General features: G+C 39.8%; 1 protein-coding gene across 2 annotated transcripts; it reads right to left on the bottom strand.

The window, feature by feature from the left end:
* Positions 1-8,656: 8,656 nt before the first annotated feature.
* Positions 8,657-22,179, bottom strand: GPX7 (glutathione peroxidase 7). 2 transcript variants are annotated; one of them, XM_027648856.1, is made up of 5 exons: positions 20,978-22,179; positions 19,137-19,245; positions 18,271-18,747; positions 11,653-11,914; positions 8,657-9,866 (listed from the first exon to the last, which is right to left on the bottom strand). In XM_027648856.1, the coding sequence occupies exons 3-5, from the start codon at positions 18,580-18,582 to the stop codon at positions 9,703-9,705; spliced, it is 738 nt and encodes a 245-aa protein (XP_027504657.1). In that variant the 5' UTR covers positions 18,583-18,747; positions 19,137-19,245; positions 20,978-22,179; the 3' UTR covers positions 8,657-9,702. The 2 variants fall into 2 exon arrangements, with proteins under 2 accessions (XP_027504657.1, XP_027504656.1); XM_027648855.1 differs by lacking the exon at positions 19,137-19,245.
* Between the last annotated feature and the right edge of the window lie 69 nt (positions 22,180-22,248).

Here is a 22,248-nt window from a genome sequence, read left to right as displayed (position 1 = left end):
CAACAGAAGTAGTCAAAGCAGAATCAAGCTAAATTAGCTTAATTTACAGTAGCATTGCTGTTTGTCTTATGGAAGGGAATGTAATTACTTCATTTGTTGTTGTCTATTTCTCACTTTAACTGCTGCCAAATTATTCAGATTTACCTGGTAGCTTGCTTTCTCCTGTTGGATTAGCTGAAGGTGACAGATACATCTGTACAGACTTGAAAGGAGAAGATTAAATTCTGTCCTTTGCTTTTCATTAACTTCTTACATGCTTTTGGGAAAATGGTGTCACTGACATTCTTAATTGCTTCATCTATAGGATCAATATCAAGCCCTTTTTCATGATGCTCTGAGATTTCTGTAAGTTACAGTAACAGAATATAATTATGACTGTATTTGACTAAAAATGTTCCACTTTTACCATCCTTATTATTACTTTAGTTCCTCCATCAGTAACAAACATTCCTGTTTTTCATCTCACTGAAAATTTTCATGTTTTGTTTTGAACCTCATTACACCCAGTACAGATGAAATTTAGAATAAGGTACAGAATGTTTCCATCCTACACACACACAGCTTTGTAAACATATATATATGGCATGAAACCACTTTGCTTCAGCACCAGTGCCATAACTCTGAGCGGTGAGTGCACACATATGAATGTGATTCTACATGCTTCTTTTTATTATTTGACTTTAAATCAGCATTTGTACCAACGTAAAGAAAGACAAGAATAAAAGAAGATGGAATTTCAATAATTCTTTCATTTGCTTCACTGGTTGCTATTTTATAATTGCATTGCATTTTAAATTTTACATTCAAAATGTTCAGGCTGAGACACAAGCACTGCACTGCCTATTCCGATGGAAATTTGAATTTTTATCTCATTATATGTCTAAAATTCAGAATTCTTATCACATTAGACATTTTTACATTAGAAACTCCCACTCTAAAGTCTAATCTCTTTTCTGTTTCAGAAGAATGCCTATAGGAAATCTGTAATGTTTTTATATTACTGTAATTTGTTCTCAGGAGATCTGAGATCTTGTTTAAAAAAAAAAAAAAAAAGAAAGAAAGAAAAAGATGCAAGAATTGTGGTTGTATAAACAATTACAGCCAACATCCTATATAAAGCCAAACACAAATGCTAATCCTCCTGACCTTTAAGGCTTTCCACATCATTTCTTGGGGGTAGAAATTTTGAAAGCCTAACTATACTACAAAAGTAGCCCTTATATCTGGAAATTCTCCACGGTTTTGGGCAGAGTGTGAATGAGATGGTTCTGTGAGGAGCAGGGAGTGGGACCCCATGATTTTATGGGTCCCTTCCAACTAGAGATATTCTGTGGTTTTATGATATAAAGTGTAAAGAACTCTGAGGGCTTTCTTTCAAAATAATGCAGTGTCATCTCATCTCACTGCTTGTATTTAAGTCTTGCACCAATTATTATAATAACAATTTTAAAAGTAGTCATCTCCCACATGAGAATGGAAAAGGAAGACAAATACCAAGTATGCTGGTTCCTTGCTACAGCCTATGCAAAAGCAAACCTGGCCTGACAGTGGGGAGAGTGCTGAGCATTTCTTGCTTTTCTGGGAAAAATGGATGTGTTACTGTCTGTTCCTTTTAGAAAACAAACCATTCAGCTCATAAATCAGGAGCTGAAATGTATTTAGAGCAGTGGTAACAAAATCAGTCCCCTGCCATGAGGTCACTTTTTGATGAGTCACCGTCGAGTCCCAGAGACGTCACCCTGCTCTTCCCAACAGGTAATTAATGCAAGCAGGAAAGGGGACCAGTAAATGGAATATGTAATTATGAGAGTTGGTGTATATATTGAGAGGGGTTTTAACTTATTTTGGAAGCTCCTGAAGTACATGAACAAAGACTGGTAACCAAACTGCATCGACAGTGACGTGCTAGAAGCACAAGAGACTTTTTTCAAGTGGTTTTTACTTCATTATTCCCCGGTTGCTGTGGCTGAAGATGAGTTTGGTTCCTGAGAACAGCTGATTTCCTGCATTTCTGACATTCAAGCCAACAGAGATGTACAAGAAATCGAGTTTATAACTGGCTGTTAGTAATGTAATACACACTAAAAAGCCAGATCTCTATAGATGCTAAACCCCTGGTCCTTCCAGCACATCTGTGTAACTGTTGCTGGTGCACAGCATGGTTTGTTTCTTGATTTATGACTTCTGTTCATATTATATGCTATATATTAAGCACCAGTCTCCACATAGGATGTTATTTTATTCACTTATTAGTCCACTCACAAATATTTTGCATAGTATTCTCAACTCCATTAAATGAGAGGAAAATAAGACTATAGACTGATTAATTCATATGCTTAGTATCAGAAAGGAGGCATTTACAGTGCAGGGAGCCAAGTCTAACACTGGTAGCACTCAGTCTGAACACCAAATGATGCAGACATCTGCAGCAGGTTTTTCCCATGCAGTGCTTTAGTGCACACAAAGTGCTTTTGGAAGGAAGAATAAAATGATGTTGCCTTTGACAAAGCACTGGGTCTCCAAAAGGGAGTTCAGAGTACAGCTCATTTGGAAGGACCAGGTGCATTTCAGCCCAGTAGATGGGATTTTGAACAAGAATTCTTCCAGAGGACTTTCAATAAATACTGAAGTGCTTAGAAATTATGTTTTGCAGAATATAAAATAAACATAGAGAAGTATTCCCTGTGAGATTGGGATGCACAGTGGACTTGGGTATGTTTATTCACTGATCTTGCCATCTGTAGCAGTTACTGAGCTTGTGTATTGGGTACAGAACTTAAGGAGGAGCATATCTTAGGACAGACTCATGAAAGATTTTTTTCACAGAGATTTTCAGAGATATTCAGTTGTCCTTGATCCTGGGCTACTGAATTTCTGCTATGTTGGTGGAATGCTTTTTCTAGCAGAAGCACAGGAGGGTGAGGCTCATCTTTTGAGTTTTACAGCACAAAAGTATGGCCAGAATTATTCCACCACATAAAAGTAATCCATTGTGCTAAAATCTAATCTAGTCCTGGCACCAAATGATCCTCTTCCATCCTGACAAGATTCCCCTTTCAAAACATTGCCAACAAAGGGACCCTAAATATCTCTTTTATCCTTTGTTGTCCTGCTGTTAATAGAGAAAGGGAGAAAATCAACACTGATTATGACCTAAACCAGAAGAAAGAGAAAATAAAATGACTTCAAATTATTGCACCTTCCACTGAGCTCCTTTTCCTCTTTTCATCTGTTATGTTTTGACCTACTAACAGATGTTTTAGGAATACTCTTTCATAGGTATGGTGATACTTTGTGGAGTGAGGCTTTCAACTTTAATTATGTCAGAAAGACATCAGGAAAAGAATCAAAAGAAATGGTCAGAGGTGAAAGGCTAGAAAAGCAGTGAACTTTAAAATGACAAGTAGAACTGACAGAGAACTAAATCAGACCAGAGTAAATATTCACAGGGCAGAGAAATTTCCTGACAGATGACAAAATACATGCACTTGCCATACCTGCAGTAACACAGCTTTTTAGTAGTGCTTGATAACAAAAGAATCCCTCTGCTCTATGATCTTCCTCCAGCATTGAAACAATTTCCCCTGAAGTTCCCATGTGGACATAAATGACATCTTTCTATTGCACACAACTTCTCACATGAAAGTTAGGAGAACTTTATCCCTTGCCAGTTGGCTGTCTATTAGTGTTCTCTTAACTTTTTAAATCTTAAAAAAAAACCCACCTGTGTTATGTCCTTTCTTCTATTTAAATTACTAAAATTATGTTGATTACATGTTTACTGCATGGATTATATACATAATATTATTTTTTAAGTCAGGTCTTTGAAATATTTTGTGTTTTTGAAGCTGTTTCACCAAATTCTTTGTTCCCAGTTTCTTGATGGCTTGACAAGGACATTTCCTGTGCATGCAGTTAACAACTAGAAATGGTGTCTTGCAATTCCCAGTGTTCAATAAAACTGAATGATTCAGAGATTGCAATTTTACTCAGTGATATATTCCTGTCCACTTCAGTGTAGCTAAAGGCAGAATAGATTGGCAGCCTCTGAAGCAAGCAAGACTTTTTCAAAAGAACATTTTGATATCAGGAATTGTCAACTTTTTTTAACCAAACTGTTCCCTAAGCTGAAACCTGCAGAAAAATATGTTTTGACAAAATTCACAAAATCAATGTTCTAAGTTTTAAGATCATCAAAGCTCTTTATATTGCCATTTAGATTCTGTTTCTGGGTTTGAAATTATTTTCTTTTTTAATATTTTATTTATAAAGTTTGAAAACATGAATATCACCTTTGAAATGTTTCTCATCGATTGTGTCCAACTAAATGTTTGAGCTTAACCAAACTGATGGTTTGGGGGCTATTTTTCCTTGAAAACTTAAAATACTGTGTCTGGATTTGGAAGAGGAGTTTTCAAATGTAAAATGTTCACATGGTAGAAAAACATTTCCCTATATATCTCTAGTGGTTAGTGGTCTCTCCAGAGGACAGTAAAATACCAGTAAGAAAATAAACAGTATTTTGAACATAGAAGTAATGACAAATTAGAATGAGTGGTGTGACTCTAATTAAGGGTTAGAGAAGTTGATTTATAACTTATGCAGGGAATTCAGCAAGCTCTTTCATTACAAGAACAGTTTGACTGTTGTGCCCTTTTTCAAAGGATGGATGAACAATTTGTGGGTCATGGATATTTTCCTTGCCAGCTATTCTTTATTCATCATTGTCAGATTTACTTGCTTGATAAATAAAAATATAATGATTTATCATATAAATCAGGTTAAAGCAGTAACTATGAAAGAGCAATGCCTTTGGGGCAAGAGGGACAAAAAAGCCAGAGGATTATTTTATATAATACAGTAACAACTTTCTTGCTGCATCTTTCACTTAAGGAAGCTGAAACTACAGCTCCCTAAAGGTGGAATTTCTGTAATTCCTGTCTGATGGGGAAGTGTTCCCCAGAACTGCATTTATAAATCAGGTGTCAGGAAAGTTTGTTCTCCAACCAATCGTATTTCAGTCTTTCCACTGTTCTAGAATACTATTATTTCCTTTTACTGTCACTGTTCCATCTTAGGAGAGAATCTGCCCCTGCCCCTGTGAGTGCTGTTATTTCTGTTCGAGTAGGGGAGAAGAATCTCCATCAGCAGAACCATCTTAAAAACTTCCCTGCCTCTGCTCACCTTCCAGAATACAGGTCTGCCTACTTAAAACTCAAATGATCCTTCAACTGTTCTCATTTTCTGGAATTACTTTAGAAGATCTTCTTTGGAGCAGGTATCTTGCAGTGCTTTGATAAAACAGCCTGTCTTATCTCTTAGGTAGACTGACAGCTGGGATCAGGTTTTCTAGGCTAAGGATGGAAAGTTCCTTGGGGCTGATTCAGCTCCTGTGCAGAGACAGCTGGCAAAGGGCAGCCCTTGTCACTGGACAGGCCCCACTGTCATCTGTGCCAAGGGCTGGCTTAAAAGATGTAGCTGAGTTTTGCTGTTTCTCCTCCTCTGCCGTGGCCATCACTGTGTTAGTGAGCTACCTGGGCAGATGAAGGAGCTGTGCAGCATTAGATCACAGCATTAGATCACCTTTGAGATGATGTCTGGGTACAGCTCAGTGATTTCCTTCTACTCTGTGCTGTGGAGCTTTAATATGGTTAAGAACTAGTTCTCAAATTTGGTGCTTTCAGTATCTCATCCATCAAAAGGTTTGTAAACACCTTTGTGTTTTGTCAGTGATGTTTTTACTGCAGAATCTGTTAATTGTCACAGAGAACACCTAATTTCTCTGCTTATTTGATTCTTTCTGTGAATGAGTCAGAAGGAAGCTTGTAAAATTTCATCTGGCTCTATGAGTAGGTGCAGTATAGATTTACATGTGTAGAGAATGTATTTGGTTATCTAATAATTGAAGACAGCATCAAATTTGTTTGCTTAACCAAAGGGATGTACAGTCTTCTGAAAATCCTGACTATGGTCAGCAACTTATTGAATGAGTTGCTGATGTGTTGGAAGGGATAAACTGAAAAATTGTCTCTGATTTGCCACTGGGATTTCTGACTAAAATCACAATAGAAATTCAAGTGAAATGTCCCTGGTATATAACTAAAATACCAGATGTGGCTGTAAGGATAATGAGGGTATTTAGTTTTGTTCTCCTTATAGTGCCAAAAAAAGGGGGTTAAACCCCTCTCTATCTCTTCATTCAAATGCTCTATTTCAATGGAGCACATTCCATTTCAAGCAGAGCTTTGAATACATGTAAGTCTGATTTTACCTTCTTTATGAGACAAAGTTTTGAAAGATTAAAAGAGCCCAGTCTAACTTTAAACTTATAGTCAGGCTTTAAAGTCATTTCTTCTCCCTGTGGCATTGCCACAGGGGGCACATGGCTGCACACAATCATGTCAGGGTGCTTAGTTTATGTTTTAAATCAACACACCAAGAATTTACACCTTTAAAGTTGCAAACTGTAGGAGACCAAGTCTTAGGTGATCAAGGTAATTGCTTTCCATGCATCAATGTGCTCAGCTGTTAATGCACACTGATATTGTCTCTACAAAATAGATAAGTGGCAAGGAAAAATGTTTCATGCTAAATATTCAGAGCTGGTTTACAGGTTTCAGGACTTGCTGTAGGGGATCTCCCTGTCAGATTAAAACAGTGTTGGAACTCATGAGGCAAAGAAAGTCATTTCTGATCTCTGCATGCTCTCTATCCAATCTCAACAGACAAATCCAGCCCAGTGCAGTGTAATTTGCAAGTCTTCTGAGCAGGAAGTCCTAAAGGACTTGGAGCACGACTAGAGACGAATTAATCTACAACTGAGAAGATTTACTTCTACTCCATAACTTTGATTAAAAGACCAAAGCCTGTGTTCTACAAACTGATTTAGTGCAACAAAGGATGGAATATGTGCCATGTGCTTAATTTAATCATGAAAAAAACTCCTTTAACCTCTGAAAGAGTAGGTATGTGCTTAAAATCATGTGCCTGTTCACATTTGCTGTTGTTCATGGCTTGCATATGTCATACTTACCTTAGTTCTCTTTAAATGGCCAAACTGGTAAGAACCTCAGTTCTAACAGTCACCAGTCTGGACTTATTTCTTGCACTCAGGCATCTGCTCAGACTGCACAACTCCTTAGCTCATGCTGAAGTAAGAACACCAACAATTGCAGCCTCATTGTTCCTTGACAGAAACCCTTTGAAAATCTTGTCAGAAGAACTCTTTGTGTCTTGACAAAAACACAATGTTCCCATGCTCTTAACCCCAGGATGCTTTAAGAAGACTCTAGTCTTGTCCAATTGCGGTATTATTGACAAGTGAAAGCTTTTTTGTGCTTTGTAATGCCTTTAAAAGCAGCACAAACAATATTTGTCCATATAGTATAAGACCTTTCCAACTGATTCTTGCCATTGCATCTCTTCAGACTAGTAGAATTTGTCTGGTGGAGAATGGGAGATTGTTTCTATGTAAATCCAGAGTTCTGTTTGAAGTTGGACACACAGAATTGAAATAGAAAGGGCCAAAAAGTTTTTAAAAGCCTAGTCTGGGCTCATCCAGGCTTCAGTTATAGAACAGAACCAGACTTGTTAAGGAGAAAACTTTGAACCCTGCAGCACTTGCTAACAGAATGCTGGGGTACTGCATCAATATCAAGGGACAGAGAAAAACAGTCTATGGATAATAAAGAGTTTCTTTTGTAGCAGCTGGGTTCTCTATCCCAGCACAGTATCAGCTGGATCTGATTTTCCTCTCTATGTGATATCCTTAGCAACCATTGTCTTAGAGTGATCCCTGCAAGAATAGACTAAATGACTGAATCAACCATAGAGTTCACTTTCCTCACCATCAGAAGAGGAAAATACAGACATTCACTGCCACAAGCACCAATTTCCTGCACTCTTAAGTTACAGTTCAAGTGAGAAGTAGCTGATATAGCTTGGAACATACTCATTAGTATCAATGTTCAGACTGGAACATTTCTATGCCCCATTTGTCCCACAGATTCTTTGGCTGCAAACTGTCTTTTCATTTCCTTCTCATTTCTTCCTTTTTACTTGATATCTTTTTTCTTTTGTTCTTCTGTAACTTCTTCCTTTTATTCTCTCTTCCACAGGCCTCCCTTTTTTTTTCTTCACTAAAAACTAAAAACCCTCACTCTCAGCTTCTTTCAGGCAATTTGAGATTGTTTTGTCCAGTACAATCTCCGCCCTTCGCGGTCTTTCTGGAAATCCTAAAGTACCTCAAGCTCTTACTTCCTTAGACAGCTCCACAGAACATCTCTTCTTTCCCCTCTTGTTCTGCAAACCAGTGCAGGCCACAATACTTGCCTTTGATTTCCCCTAGAGCCTGTTTGGACACTGAAGAGCTTTAATGGCAGTGATGACTTGGAAAAAGTCCTTACTGTGGTCAGGTCAATTAAGGCTTATTTGTACACTTGGGCCCTGACAACTATATGGACAAACATTGTTTGTGCTACCTGAAAAAAACATTAAAAAGCAGAAAAAAGCTTTCACTTGTCAATAATACTGCAATTGGACAAGATTAGAGTCTTCTTAAAGCATCCTGGGGTTAAGAGCATGGGAACATCGTGTTTTTGTCAAGACACAAAGAGTTCTTCTGACAAGATTTTCAAAAGGTTTCTGTCAAGGAACAATGAGGCTGCAATTGTTGGTGTTATTATTTTAGTGTGAGCTAAGGAGTTCTGCAGGCTGAGGGCTGAGCAGATGCCTGAAAAGGTGACATTAATAATTTGTAACATAAATGTGCTATTAAACTAGGTAACATTATGTAAGAATTAAATATTTGCAAAAATTAACTCCATGGAAAAGATGTTGATTGTCTAATGTTTGTCTGTACATGCAGCAAAACTGGATGGTGTCATAAATTGTAAAATAGATTTAACATCAGTTTTATGAGAGTTTTATGAGTGAGAGTAATTCTAAGACAAAATGCTCTCAGAAGCAAGAAACAGCAATTTCTTATAGGCTCTGGTCCTACAGATGTTCAAATAACTATTTAAATATCATCTGGTAATCTTTACTCGGTGAAAAAATATAGAAATTCTTCCCATAGTTTGTGGAGAATTTTTAAAGAGACTTTGTCTTCATATTTCTTCCATTTCTATTTAATAGATGTATTTTCCCAATGCCCTTCTAAACTGATTTTCTAGACAGATGAAATGAAATATGTTTGGCTGTGATAATTGGAAAGGCATATATCCATGCAAGTCTGCCTGGGCTGAAGGTACCTGGTTTGTCTCTCTCCTTAGCACATGCCTTGAGTCAATCATGCACTTTTTACTCTTTATTTTATTCAGTTTGTGTCAAAATATAACAACAAAATTGTACATATCAGTGAGAACCCAGTTAGGAAATTCTCATTATTCTGAGCCTTCTTCCTACAAGTACATTAACTGACTTCCTATAGTGTTACCCACAGTGAATAAATTGAATTGGGCAAGAAACAATTACTGAGAATTTTTTTTTCCCAGAAAGGTCAAACTGAATCCAGTTGGAGAAAAAAATTTAAATTACTTAGACCATGCTAACTTGCTGTTTTCTACATTCTTAGAATGGTGACTATAGATTCAACTGGTCCTAATTTCCCTTCCCCGTATTCTCTCTTTTGGAATGTGAAAAGACAAAGTCCCATCCTAATTCTCAACAGAGATGTAATTGGCATGCTGGTATTTTTGAAAGTCATAATTCATCTTTCTTCTTCAGGATGATTTTTCTCACAAGTTCTGTAACGTGAGGTCTTATTTCTTCCACAGAGACAGTAGAGTCCCAGACCTTTACTACTTTCCCATTGGGGTCCACTAGGTATTTCCAAAAGTTCCAGGTTGGTTCTTCTCCTGTAGAATCTACAGGCAAAAAAGTGAAATTTTAGAAAAACATGTTAGGCAATTCCTGACATTTGTTCCTATCAATTTGATGATTACCCTCTCAGAGGAAGGAGGAATGTAAAATAGGGAGTTCAGACTGAATAAGATTAATTTTCTGACAGACAGGGAGCTTTAATTAGACAGGAGCCCCTGGAGACTAATGGGAACAGGGAAACTTCAGACAGACAGGAGAAAGCACTAGAATGGGTGTTAAAGTGTGTGAGGGCATGTGTGTGTCTGTGCCACCCAGATAAACCTGAAACAGTGGACTTTGATAGGAAAATGGTATTTGGCATAACAGAGGAGCTGTACCAGGACTGATTATTTGCTTACCCAGAATTTTCCCTCCAAAAGCACCCAGTGTCAGGTGCTTCAGAAGATTGTTTCAACAAATGTTACATGAAGTAACAAAGTAATTGTTCCAGTTTTCCTCCTACTCCTCATCTACTACAGTTTTTCCCTCCCTGGCCATGTACTCGTTTTACACAAGTTGAATTCTTATCCTTCACTGTTCTGCAACGTGACTAATAAAATTTTCAGGATTTTCAATTAGCCCAGGAACCTCATCCCACTAAAAGCACAAGTACAGACGCTACAGACCAATTAGTATCTTTTTTCCACTGATTATACATTGAGCAAAACCTCATGAGGAATTAGAAGATATTTCAAAGTACCACCAAGACACAGCCAGACTACACTGTGCTGCTTAAATGCTGCCTCCAGCAGCCTCCTGCTTCCTGTGGGACAACAGGGAAACACAAGTTTGGCAAGTTTCATGTGAGATGCCTGCAGGAACAACCCTGCTGGGCAAAACAGAAACAGAAGGACCTGAAGAAGATTAAAGGGAAGTTTGCCTAGCAGAGAGATCTATCACAGACACCTGGAAGGAGGTGTGCTTGGGACAGTCACAAATATTATCACTACTCATTTGAATTCAGTGGTATGTGGGCAAACAGTGCAGAGAAGCAGCAGTGATACAGTCCTTGCAGGATGGAGCTCAAGGAATTCTGTATTTTATTTCATTGCTGGAAGACATTTCCTTCACATTGGGTTAAGACTGACATTTTAATTTAGCGTTTAAATGGTATTTAGAGTGTTTGTTCAGTGCAAGAAAAATAGTGCCTTGATGAAGAATATCCTGCCTTACAATGTATTTTGTCAGCTGGCTGCTAAGGACCTGCAAAGCTCTTCAGGTCTCAGTGCTGTAAAGCAGATTGGAACTGGCAGAACTGGACATGGCTATCCCAACACTTGGGGAGGAATGAGGAAGGGAGTATTCAAGGACATCCTTTATTGCCCAGTTTCACTTTCTGATTGTTGAAGTAAATTATGAGGTGCTTTGCTTCCACTTATGCTACAGCTCTCGAGATGAATCTTATAAATCCAGCCTGCAGCACTCCTGTCACAGGAGGAGCACTTACGAGGCTGCAAAGTGGAAAACGGAAGGTCAGGTGTTGGATGTATACAGGGGAGTATTTCAAAATCTATATCCTATGTAGAGGTTTATTAGATGAGCTTTTACAGGACAACTGTTATTGATGTGTCCTCACCTCCAGAGATCTTTTTAGAAGGTAAGACAAAGCTGTCAGAGGTGACAGAGAGAGAAATCCTGCCTTGTGTGAGAAGGGCTGCGTGACTTCTGACCTCTTTGAGCCTGCCAACTCTGTGAACACAGTCATAGGGATCTTTTTTCTGTCAGATGTTATTTTGTATCAGAGGAATTCTACACTGAAGAAACAACCCTCCAGTGTTCCGGATTACTCACCAATTAAGTACTTGAAGGCAGGAATTGCTCCAGCCCCGCTGACTGTGATTTTGCTGAACATGGGAAAGGAGGCACCGTAAGTCTTTCGTGCAAAACTCTCAATTTCTCTGTTGGTGTCTGGTTCTTGCTGCCCAAACTGGTTGCAGGGGAAGGCCAGCACATTGAAATGGTAGGGGCCCAGGTCCCTCTGCAGCTGCTGTAAGGCCTTGTAGTGGCTGTCTGTGTACCCACACTCACTTGCAACATTGACAACCAGTGACACCTGAAGAGAGATTGAAAAATGTGCTGACATGTCAGCTTTCCAAGAGGTAGGCTGGATGCAGATTATTTAAAAAAAGAAAGAATGTCTAGAGAACTGTGACTGAATACATATTTGAAACTACATCGAGTTCTGTTCACAATAGGAACATTTAATATTTCTTTCATGTATTCCTATTTGGCAACGATGAAAATAATCAATAAACTTCTAAGCAATCTTAGTTTTCAGAGAATCTGTACTTCTCCATTCTGCCCTTTGGATAGTTTCTAAGCATATTCAAGAAGTGCCCATTCAGCTATGATAGACCAAGTTGCATGAAAGAAACTTGCAAACAAATGTATTTTTTGTTTTTTATTTATCTGTTGTGAAACATCTGCTCTGCATCATCTTTCCCTGTGCAGAATTTAGTACCCATACAGAACTGGTTGATCCATTCATCATTGCTAGTTAAATGACCTGGAAGTTAACAGAAGCAATTACAGGATTTTGGGTTGGTCTGTGCAGAATGGGCTGAAAAATCTTCCACCATTTCTAGAGTAAATCTACTCAGTTGAGACAAAATGACAACAGTTTTTTTTCACAAAAATTTACTACCTCAATTAGAGATTCGAAGAAGTAAAGACTGCCCACTATCCTTTAAGATCTTTCCTGTGGTGGATCATGTCCAACCTGTGCACATGGTGTCATTCAGATATTACCAACAGGCAGATCCAGCTGGAGGAAGGTGTCACACACAGGTGAGCACCACAGGAAAATAAAGGCATGTGTGGAACAGGTTCCACCAAGAATTTGTTGGAGAAAATAAGTGACCTCACCCTGAACTGACACATATTACAGTTTCTCAAAGCTTTGAGGAATTTTCCATTGGTTTTTGAGATATTTTATCCTTAAATAACTTTTGGGATTTATTATTAGACATAGTTCTTATTACTCTCACAAATTTTGTAAGTGTGAGTTGCTGCTCATCCTACATAAATTGAGTCCATTCTAATACTTTCATATAAAATACAAAAGTATTTAGGGAAATAAGGCGTGTCAAAGAAATTATAGTATACAAAAAAAAAACCCCTACATGTAAATAGGAGTTTTAAGGCCAGAAAACAAACTGGCTTATAAAAGCCTTTAGCTGGGCAAGGTATGGGATCATAAAATGAAAGGCCTGGAAGGGGTAGGAATGAGTAAAGAAAAAGGTACCGGGATGTTGGTGTTTATAATTTCTTACATTAACTCTTACTTTGTGTTTTCTACCTTGTATAGGTATATTGCTATAGAGAATCATAGAATATCCTGAGTTGGAAGGGACTCACAAGGTCCAACTCCTGAATTTTAAGTGGTTTTGGAATGGCACTGTTCTCCCTGGAAGACAGGTAATCTCACAAAACACAAGTTGGTGTAATCTCTGTGGTGTAGTGTCAACAGAACACAATCCAAGCACTCCCTGGACACTTGCATATGAAATATGACCTGCAGCCACCCAGCCAACCTCCAAAGCATCACTTTCATTCAGGCATTTAAAAGCTCTGCCTGAAATTTTAAATTCAGTTTCCTAAAACACTCGAAGATGTGACACATAAGTAGATTTTTTTGAGAGAAGATACAATAATTTTATGATGAATTCCTCTTGCAGACTGTCAGCATTTCAAATAGAACCTATATATTGGCCACAAAAAATAATCTGATTTACCAAGCCTAGTGATAACCGTAGTTTAGTATGAAGTAAAGATAAATTGTACCACTAAGAGTTGAAGTCACATGTAGCTCTTTCATATGAAATTTTAGAAGCTTTTTAAAATATAGTTTAAGGCTTGGCATTTTCATAATGCAGGAGTATTCATATACCTTATTGTATTCACATCTATTGGTACTTTATCCCAAAAGCGTGGAAATGTAAGAATTTATCATTGGAGGTTTGGGGGAATAAGCTTGTGTAGGCATTGTGATCATATTAAAACAGATATGAAAGATGAAAACAATCAAACTTTTATAACTTTTGCTTGATTTTAAGTAAAAAGAGGGCTTGAAAGAATTCGCTCAAAAAGAATCAATTTTAATTTACAGCTGTTTAAAATCAGTGATTATTTGGCATGGTGGTGAAAGGCTTGAGAGCTCACGGTGCAAATAGTGCAAACTTCCAGACATTCTCCCACAAAATAGAAGGAAACTCCACACAGCATTTTTTTGTATAGCAAACACATTATGCTTCTTTTTCCTTAGAAAAATGTTTTCCCTGTAACTGAATTCTTCACTACTGAACTCCATAATTTAATAGTGCAAACCTCCTAAAAGTGTAACTAACACATATAATCAAAACTTGCAGGATTTATTGGTATTTCATAAGGAACATTTAAAATTATTATTTAAAAACCTTTACCAAGTTATCTTTCAAGTGTCTGGTACTAGAAGTGATTAAATGCGATGATTTTTTTGGTCTATATTTTATTTTTAATAAATAACAGTCACTCTTTTTGTTCTCATGTAGAGGCTGTAATTTGACTTCTTACAACTATTAATGCTTTAAATTAAGTTCAATATGCTTGACTTTAGGCTCTTGAGAGTGCAGGTCAAGCACACCACCTAGTGTGCAGTGCAAACAGTTCACCATGGACCTCACAAAAATCATTTCATTTAAGCTGAATTCTCTATTAGCTCTTGTCTGACCTCTTCACACTATCCTGTCCTTCCCTTTGCTTAGAAAACCCAGGCATTCTAGTAGTGAACTCATTTATTTAACACTGCAAAAAGACTTCCTGGTCTACTTAATGTTTACACCAAGGTGCCTCCTTGAGGGTCCCTGAACAGATTTATGAGTCTGGTCTCATCTTCAAGTAACCCTTTGTGGATCTTTCAGCAGGGTTTTTAGACCTGGAGATTCTTAACTGGCTCCATCTGAGCCATGAGAGTCAGCTTACACCAACTCACAGAGCTGTTACCTCCATGGAAAAAGAGCAGTATTTGTGCAGTAATTAAATGCTGTTCTCTGCATTTACCCACACTCAGTAATACACACACTCAGACTGCAGGGAGCTCTGATCCAAAGTGCCTGGCATTACTTCCAATAGTAAAATAATACTTAGGTAGTTATAGTGCCTGATGCTCTTACATGATTATTGTACCTTTGGTTCAGGATTTCGAAAGGCACTGCACTGATGCTGCCTAATTCCATCCCAGCACACTGTACTCAGCTCTGGGGTAGCTTGGGACTATCAAAGACAGGTATAAAAACACCAGAGAACAGTTGATGCTTGGGAGTTCTGACTCCCAAATAGGTGCTATTTTTGGTAAGAATATATCTTACAGCATATCTGATTCAGATCATAAAATGGAAGATAAGATTCTTGAATTAGGTAGGGAGATAGGTTAGATAGAAAACTGAGCTTGTTTGGATCCTCTTGATTCTTGTCCAGCCACGTATCACTGCCCCTCATTTTTAATGTAGAGGGGTCAACATCAGTATAGAAGCCTGGAAAAACCATGGCCTTGTCCCATAACACAGTAAACCAGACAGTTTTGGGGTCTATTCCACTCATAATACTCTTTTCTCAGTTGTTATAGTCATTCCTGTCTTTGCTTCCAGGTACACGTCACACAACACCTGATTTTGTAGCACGCATGCCAAATTTTTAGCATTCTGGCAATATAATACCCCCATAGAAAGGGAGTACTCTCTTACATATTTTCAGTATTTTTATTAAAGTGGAGATTATGTCTGTGCACATTTATTTCAGAAAAGAACAACAAACTGTCCTCTGATATTTTTAATTTTTGTTATTGCATAATTGTTAGTCTATTTCTTCTATACTATATAACAGAGGGTACTTTTTTATTAAGATGAAAATAGAAATTGATATAATATCAGTCGGTACTAGGAAAAAATTGTTTCAGTGATCTGAATGTGCAAAAATTTATATTAATAATGAGTTATTGAAGAAAGATTCTGCAAGTCATGAATTGCACTGATTGTTTATACTTAGCACAGCTTTTGTGTTTTTAGAATTAGCACACTTTTTTTTTTTTTTTGGTAGTCTGGAAGCTTTTGGATTTTTTCAATTCCCAGTTAGTCTCTTGACTACCAATTAGGTAGCTATTTAAATAAATTAGTTGAGTGACTGAATTGAAGAAAATGTCTTCTCTACATCTGCCAGAAAGCTTAAGGCTGTTAAAAGCTGGTTTGGCAATTAGCAGACGATTGTTCCAGGAGGTAACTAGTGACTCACTTTCTTTAGAACACCACCAGCACACACGTAGTACTTTAATATTATTTGCTTTTAATAGCTTTAAAATATTATGATAAACCTACGCCTTAACACTACTTATTTAACTGCAGATTTAAGCAAGTTTATTTTAAGAAATAAATGAGAGTTTTAATTAACCTTTTTCTATCTTGATACTGAGTTCTGACAACATAATGACAGAAAGGGATGTGTTTTATTGCTGCAATTTTCTTTAAAATGGTGCATGTGCATTATCAAAGAGCAGCTGGCCTGAACATCAATAGGATTTCTGAATGCAAATCTTTTTATCCACACAGAAGCTGGTCATCACCTTTTTGGAATCAACTATTCCATGTGGCCTAGCAGAGATCAAGGAATGCCATTCATCAATGCTGTTCCCTCTCCCAAGGTACAGATCTAGAACTCTCCCTTATGAAACCAGTCACGCCTCAAGGATGGCCTGGAATCATAGCACTGGGATACAGGCACACCCCCCCAACTTCCTCTTCATAAGATTCCAAATTAGGCTTTGCAGCTTGTTCCGGGGAGGATGAACACCCACAGCTCTCTGTGGGGTAGCTGTAAGGAATTCTGAGTTCCCCCTTAACTCCTTTCTATGTGGATTCTGGCCCCGAGGTAGAGAAGCTACAGGTGGTATTTGCTTATTCAGATTTGCAATGACCTGCAGACAAAACATGCCCCAGTAGCAGGATTTATTGACAGAGCCTTTGGAAGGAACTGATTAAAAAAGCACAAATATTGCTCAATATTAAACAGCTTCCATGTTTTTTTCCACTAGAGATATTGGAGTGGGCATGGGACCAGTTCTGCTGTATCTGAATTGTGCATGGAGGGAGATGAGAACTTTGACCAGGTAAGATTCAGTCCTGTCATTTGTTCCAACTCCACCAGTATCCCTTTCTGCTGAGCTCAGGAAAATGTGCATCTCCCCATATGCCTTCTCTGTCTATCTGCCAATGTTTCAGTGACCTGCTGCTGTGCACTAGTGAGCTCAGACACCTCAGTGAAGCACCTGAGGAGGGGAAAAGGAAGGTGAAAACACAATACTGGAGATTAAGGGCGAAAGTGAGAAGAGGTGGTGCCTTTCTGAGCAGCAGGTAAGCTGTTGGACTGCCTGCAAGTGTCACAGATGTGTCACTTGAGTGCTAAAGGGGTACTTGTGGGATTAATGTTGATTTTAGCTTCTCTAACTTGTGAGTGGGGCTATAAGAGCTTATAGTATTAAGCCTTCAGTGTGCTAAATTCTCTTATCGCTCTTCCATAGGTACTGACCATCTTTTCTAGATGATCAAACCACTAAAAAACTAAATTAACTAAACTAAAATAAAATCACAGTATAGTCAAGGACACTGTTTTAAAATGGCATGGAAAGCTCTGCCTAAAACTCCTTAAAGTAATATGTAAATAAAATTTAAAAGACATCATAAAGTATATGTGTGTCTACGTGCCCTTCTTCATGCACTAAAAAGTGAAAGAGGAATAGCATGATGTTACAATTTCATTATACTCTGATATTACAATAACTACTTTATAATGTCTCTCACATTTTCACTAACTACGGTGAAATCTGTTTACTCCATTAGCCATTGACTAAATCCCTTTCTTTTTAATGTAGAACATTAAAAAGAAATGGGATTTAAGTAAAAATAATGTACAAGAAGTCATGCGGTTAAAAGGCAGAAATAAGCTCCAAAAGTAAGTTACACAAAGAAACAAACTTCCTGAGCTTCCAAGTGAACAGCCACGATCCAGTGCAATCCATCCTGCTGCAGGAACAGCAGGCGGGGAGCATTCCCTGCCTGCCACGTCTACAGGCAGCAGCCGCCTGCCCCGGGAGAAGACGCAGACACACACAGGGGTTAGACTGCAAACATTTATTGAGAAGGAGCCTGTATTAACTAGATATCATCGCTAAACGGGAGCGCAGAGATGTGGGGAGCGGCACCCAGGCAGCATGCAGGTAGCACTGCCCTCAGTTAGAGAGTGGTGAGATAAAGAGTGATAAACCCAGACCTACACGAGACTGTGCCCCAAGTTTCTGTGCTCTCTCCCCCCCTCTCGCCCCGCAGACATGCAAGGACTGGCTGTTAGTGAGCCTGGGCCAGAGCCCAGCACCGCGGGACTTACCGAGCCCCTGTACTTCTCCAGGGAGACTAACTTGCCCCTGATGTTTACAACTTTGAAAGTGTAAAAATCAGGCTCTTTCTGCCGCGTGGCGGAAAAGGCTAAGAGCAGGAGCGCTGCAATTGCGAGGAGCATGGCTAGAGGGATGAGCAGGAGTTTGGGGAAGGAAGGGGAAGGCTGATGCTCCACACTGCCCTCCGGATCCAGCATGCTGCACGGCCGCCGCCGCTCTGCCCGGCCCGGCACAGCGCCGCCGCAAAGGACCGGCTGCTGCAAATCGGCCTTTTGCAGCACTCCTAAAAGCTCTGTCCACATCAAAGCTCAGCAGGATGGATTTATGGAGGATCCACGCACTCTGACATGGAGCATTTCACGGTGGCAGTGGTGCATTGAGTACTGTACGTGGTTTTAAAGTACTGGTCGGCTCGAGAACAGTCTGTGGGATCCAGTCAGATTTAAAGATCCTGCTTTAACTACGTCCTGGGAAAATAAGGGATAGAGTTGTTATGATTTTTGACAGATTTGCAAGTGCCTTTTTTTAGTGTACTAAGTATAGCATCTGGTAACTACGGTGTAATGTCAAAGGATACCAATGGCTTGGTTGCTATTGGTTACTGACGTGAGTGCTCTGAACAAGAGTCCCAGCTCACAGTCAGCAAACCCAGGACTACAAACACTCCGTGCAGAGCATCACGTGGAACACCACCACACGAACCAGGCCTGCAGGAAATTCATCTTTACAAGCTCCTGGTTAGGGAGGAGTGAGTGGCCACAGCACTGGTCCTACAGTGTGGTATAGGGGAAACCACATTACCAAAGGGTTTTTAAGCAAGAAAGAGGCATTAAGGATGAGGAACTGAATTTGGTACCAAAGTTTTCAGACGTGCAGAACCAAACCACTGCTTCAGTGCACTGATGTCATTCTTGGGTTGCCTGCAACAAAAAACTGCCATCTGTACAATTTTGCTCCTATGCCTGCTGGAAGAAAAGGATTTGGACATATAAAGTATCAACAATAGAAAGCATTAAATGGTCATTGATTTTTTCTTGGCCCAAGAAATTGGTCACCCATGGCTGGGATTCTGATAGTTCTTGGCAAAGAAAAGCAAAATGCAGCGATTTACAGAAAACAATTAAGTAGAACCTCCAAGGCATATTGGAAATTTATATTTTGAAGAGCAAATTACATTTTGTCATCTCACTTGGTGATTTATTTTCTTTTTTTAACTGAGTTTTGGTAGATCTTTGACATTTTGATTAAATTTGCTTAGGTAATTCAAGCATGACTGGCATTACTGTAAGTGAAGAAGACATGTATAGCTAGTTGACAAATTTAATTATAGTTTTTAAGCATTTCAGATTTTCTTATCTTTTTTATCTATTTCAGCTTAAGTAGACATCCAACATCAAGAAACAATGTAATATGCTACAAAAATATATAGATAGAAAATCTTGTACTATGCTGGGAAGATACAGTTGCTAAAACCCTGAAGTTCTTCACAGACAAATTCTATCTTTCTGTAAAGTTTCCTGGCTGTAGTATTGACCAGGAACCTATCCTTGAGATGACAGTCAAGTATGATTTCCTCATTTGATAAGTAAATTATCTAAGAAGTTTTAGAGTTTCTTCCAACACAGCTAGAGACAGAGAACAGGGCCTTAATGCAGTAGATACATTTAAATAGATGTTAAAAACCTAGTAAATCCTAAAAATAATTTTTAAAAATCATTCTGATGGTGATCAACAGCATTTTTTGGCCAGAAAATGAAAAAGAAATCTATGATACTCTTTTACATTTTTTAGGCTTAATGTTATAGTACTTTGGGTATGGGACTGAAAATGAGGTGTCATACTGCAACAGGAGATAAGCAAGTTGTGCTCTGGAAAGGGACTTTATAAAATCTGCTTCCTACAGCTTTATGCTTATTGTCTCTGATTTCTAGATAAAATTTAGTGGCTTTCAGGATTCTATTTTGTCCTACAAACTGAGCCCAGAATCTGAAAGGTTTTGATCACTGGCACTGAATTGGGAGTTCTTTAAATAATGGCCAACTGGCAGTAGAACTCAGCTTCCTCTTTTACTGCCATGTTTCTATACTGCTGCCTGCAATAAAACATTCTTTAACATCAGCAAAGAAGGAAGCATTGTTCCTGAACACAGAGAGGAACTATGTCAAAGACTCTTGGCTTTATAAATGGTTCAGGTTTTCAGAGCCAAACTGCACTAACATTTCATATTAAAGTCTATCCAACTATTTGAAGGAAATATGCTAGTCAGGTTTGCAAACTGGTGTGTGTTTGCTCACTAGCATGTCTAAATGTTGATCTAGGAGGACTGTATCCAGCAGCAAGTATAATTAGGTTACTTTTGCAATTTACTCTTTGACCTATGAAACCTAATAAAAATCTTTGTCAAACAGGACTGGCTGAAACCACCACCCAGTTAACCTGAGCTGGCCCCGGGGCAGCACTGCTGTTTCTGTCATTGCTGCCCTGGACTGACCTGGCTCACGTTCCTGAAGGTGAAACCTCTGTAGTACATCCCTGAGTTATCCAGTCCTAATTTTGTAAAGTGTGAACTTCAAGTGAACCAAAAAAAATAGCACGTTACCCCTAGTCAGGATTGTGCTGACTTCACAATACATTCAGAAGTATGAATCGTCAGTATTTATAGAATCTAGTATTACAGATTTTGCAATTTTTGTTTACCTGCACATACTCCCTGAGGCAGTGTTTCCAGCACTCCTGTTCTTGTTATTTTTAATACTTTCCTTTGAACCCCTATAGTAGTTCAAGACTAATCTTTTACGTGCCTTGTTTTTCTGGAAAGGCCTCCTTAGCCTCAAGTGCCAACACGGCATTTCAGTGCCAAAAGGGGTAGTAGTGGCTCACAGAGGGATTTGTTTCAGACAAGCACTTGCCAGTGCCTTTAGGTCACCGTCCAGCACTGCTAAGAGCTGGCAGGATGGCTCTTCTCCCTGGAGACCTGCAGACTGCCAGCAGACATGCTGGCCAAGCTGCTGTCCCGGGCTGCTGCCGGGGCCAGATCCATAGCCAAGGTCAGGGAGCCTGGAGCCACTTCCCCAGTGTCCCCGGGGCACACCTGCCCTTCTCCACCGACTGGAGAGGAGAGGAAGAGGAGGGGAAGCCCTGGGGAAGGGGGGAGCAAGGCCGGGGCTGTGGCTTGGGGCTCCATGGAGCCCTAACCCAGCTCCACGGGGCCTGGGGGTGCAGTTGCCTCATCGCTCTCTACAACCACCTGACAGGAGATTGTGGTGAGGGGCCGGTCTCTTCTACCGTGCCTGCAGTGAGAGGATGAGAGGAAATGGCCTTAAACTGAGACGGCAGATTCAGATTAGTTATTAGGGAAAAAAAGTCACTGTTAGGATGATCAGGCATTGGAATGGTTGCCCAGGAAGGTGGTGGAGTCACCGTCCCTGGAGGTGTTTAGGAGGCGCCTGGATGTGGCGCTGGATGATGCGTTTCAGTGCTTTAAGGGTTACAGTGGCAGCGCTGGGTGGATGGTTGGACTGGGTGATCTTAAAGGTCTCTTCCAACCTTGATGATTTTATGCGTAAGGAGAGGCCTGGGCTGAGAAAAGGAGGGGGGGAAATTAGGATGGCTGTTGGGGAGGATTAAGGAAAAACCGTGCTGCTTATTCCGCGTATTCCCTCATCCCCGCTTGCTGCTGTGGCACTGGGGGAGGGAGGCCCTGAACGCCAGGAGTGTTGGGGAGCGGGGCGCGTCGGCCCCTCAGCCAAGGGGGAGTTCTAAGGCAGCAGGAGGCTCCCAGGGCGGCCGGGGGTCCCCCCGGGCCGGGTCGGGTCGTTGTCAGCCGCCGCCGCCGCCGCCCTCAGCGCCACCGCCCCCGGGGCGCTCCCCCCGCCCTCGCCCCACAATGCACCGCGCGGCGCGGCTGACATGGCGGCCGGGCCGGACTGAGGCGCTGCCGTCGGGGCCTGCAGCAGCCGCGGCCGGGC

This window comes from Corapipo altera, unplaced genomic scaffold (assembly GCF_003945725.1).
Source record: "Corapipo altera isolate COAL_440 unplaced genomic scaffold, ASM394572v1 112, whole genome shotgun sequence".
In the NCBI taxonomy this organism is placed as follows: domain Eukaryota; kingdom Metazoa; phylum Chordata; class Aves; order Passeriformes; family Pipridae; genus Corapipo; species Corapipo altera.
Note: the sequence above shows the minus strand (reverse complement) of the source record. Positions and strands in the feature narration are given on the sequence as shown.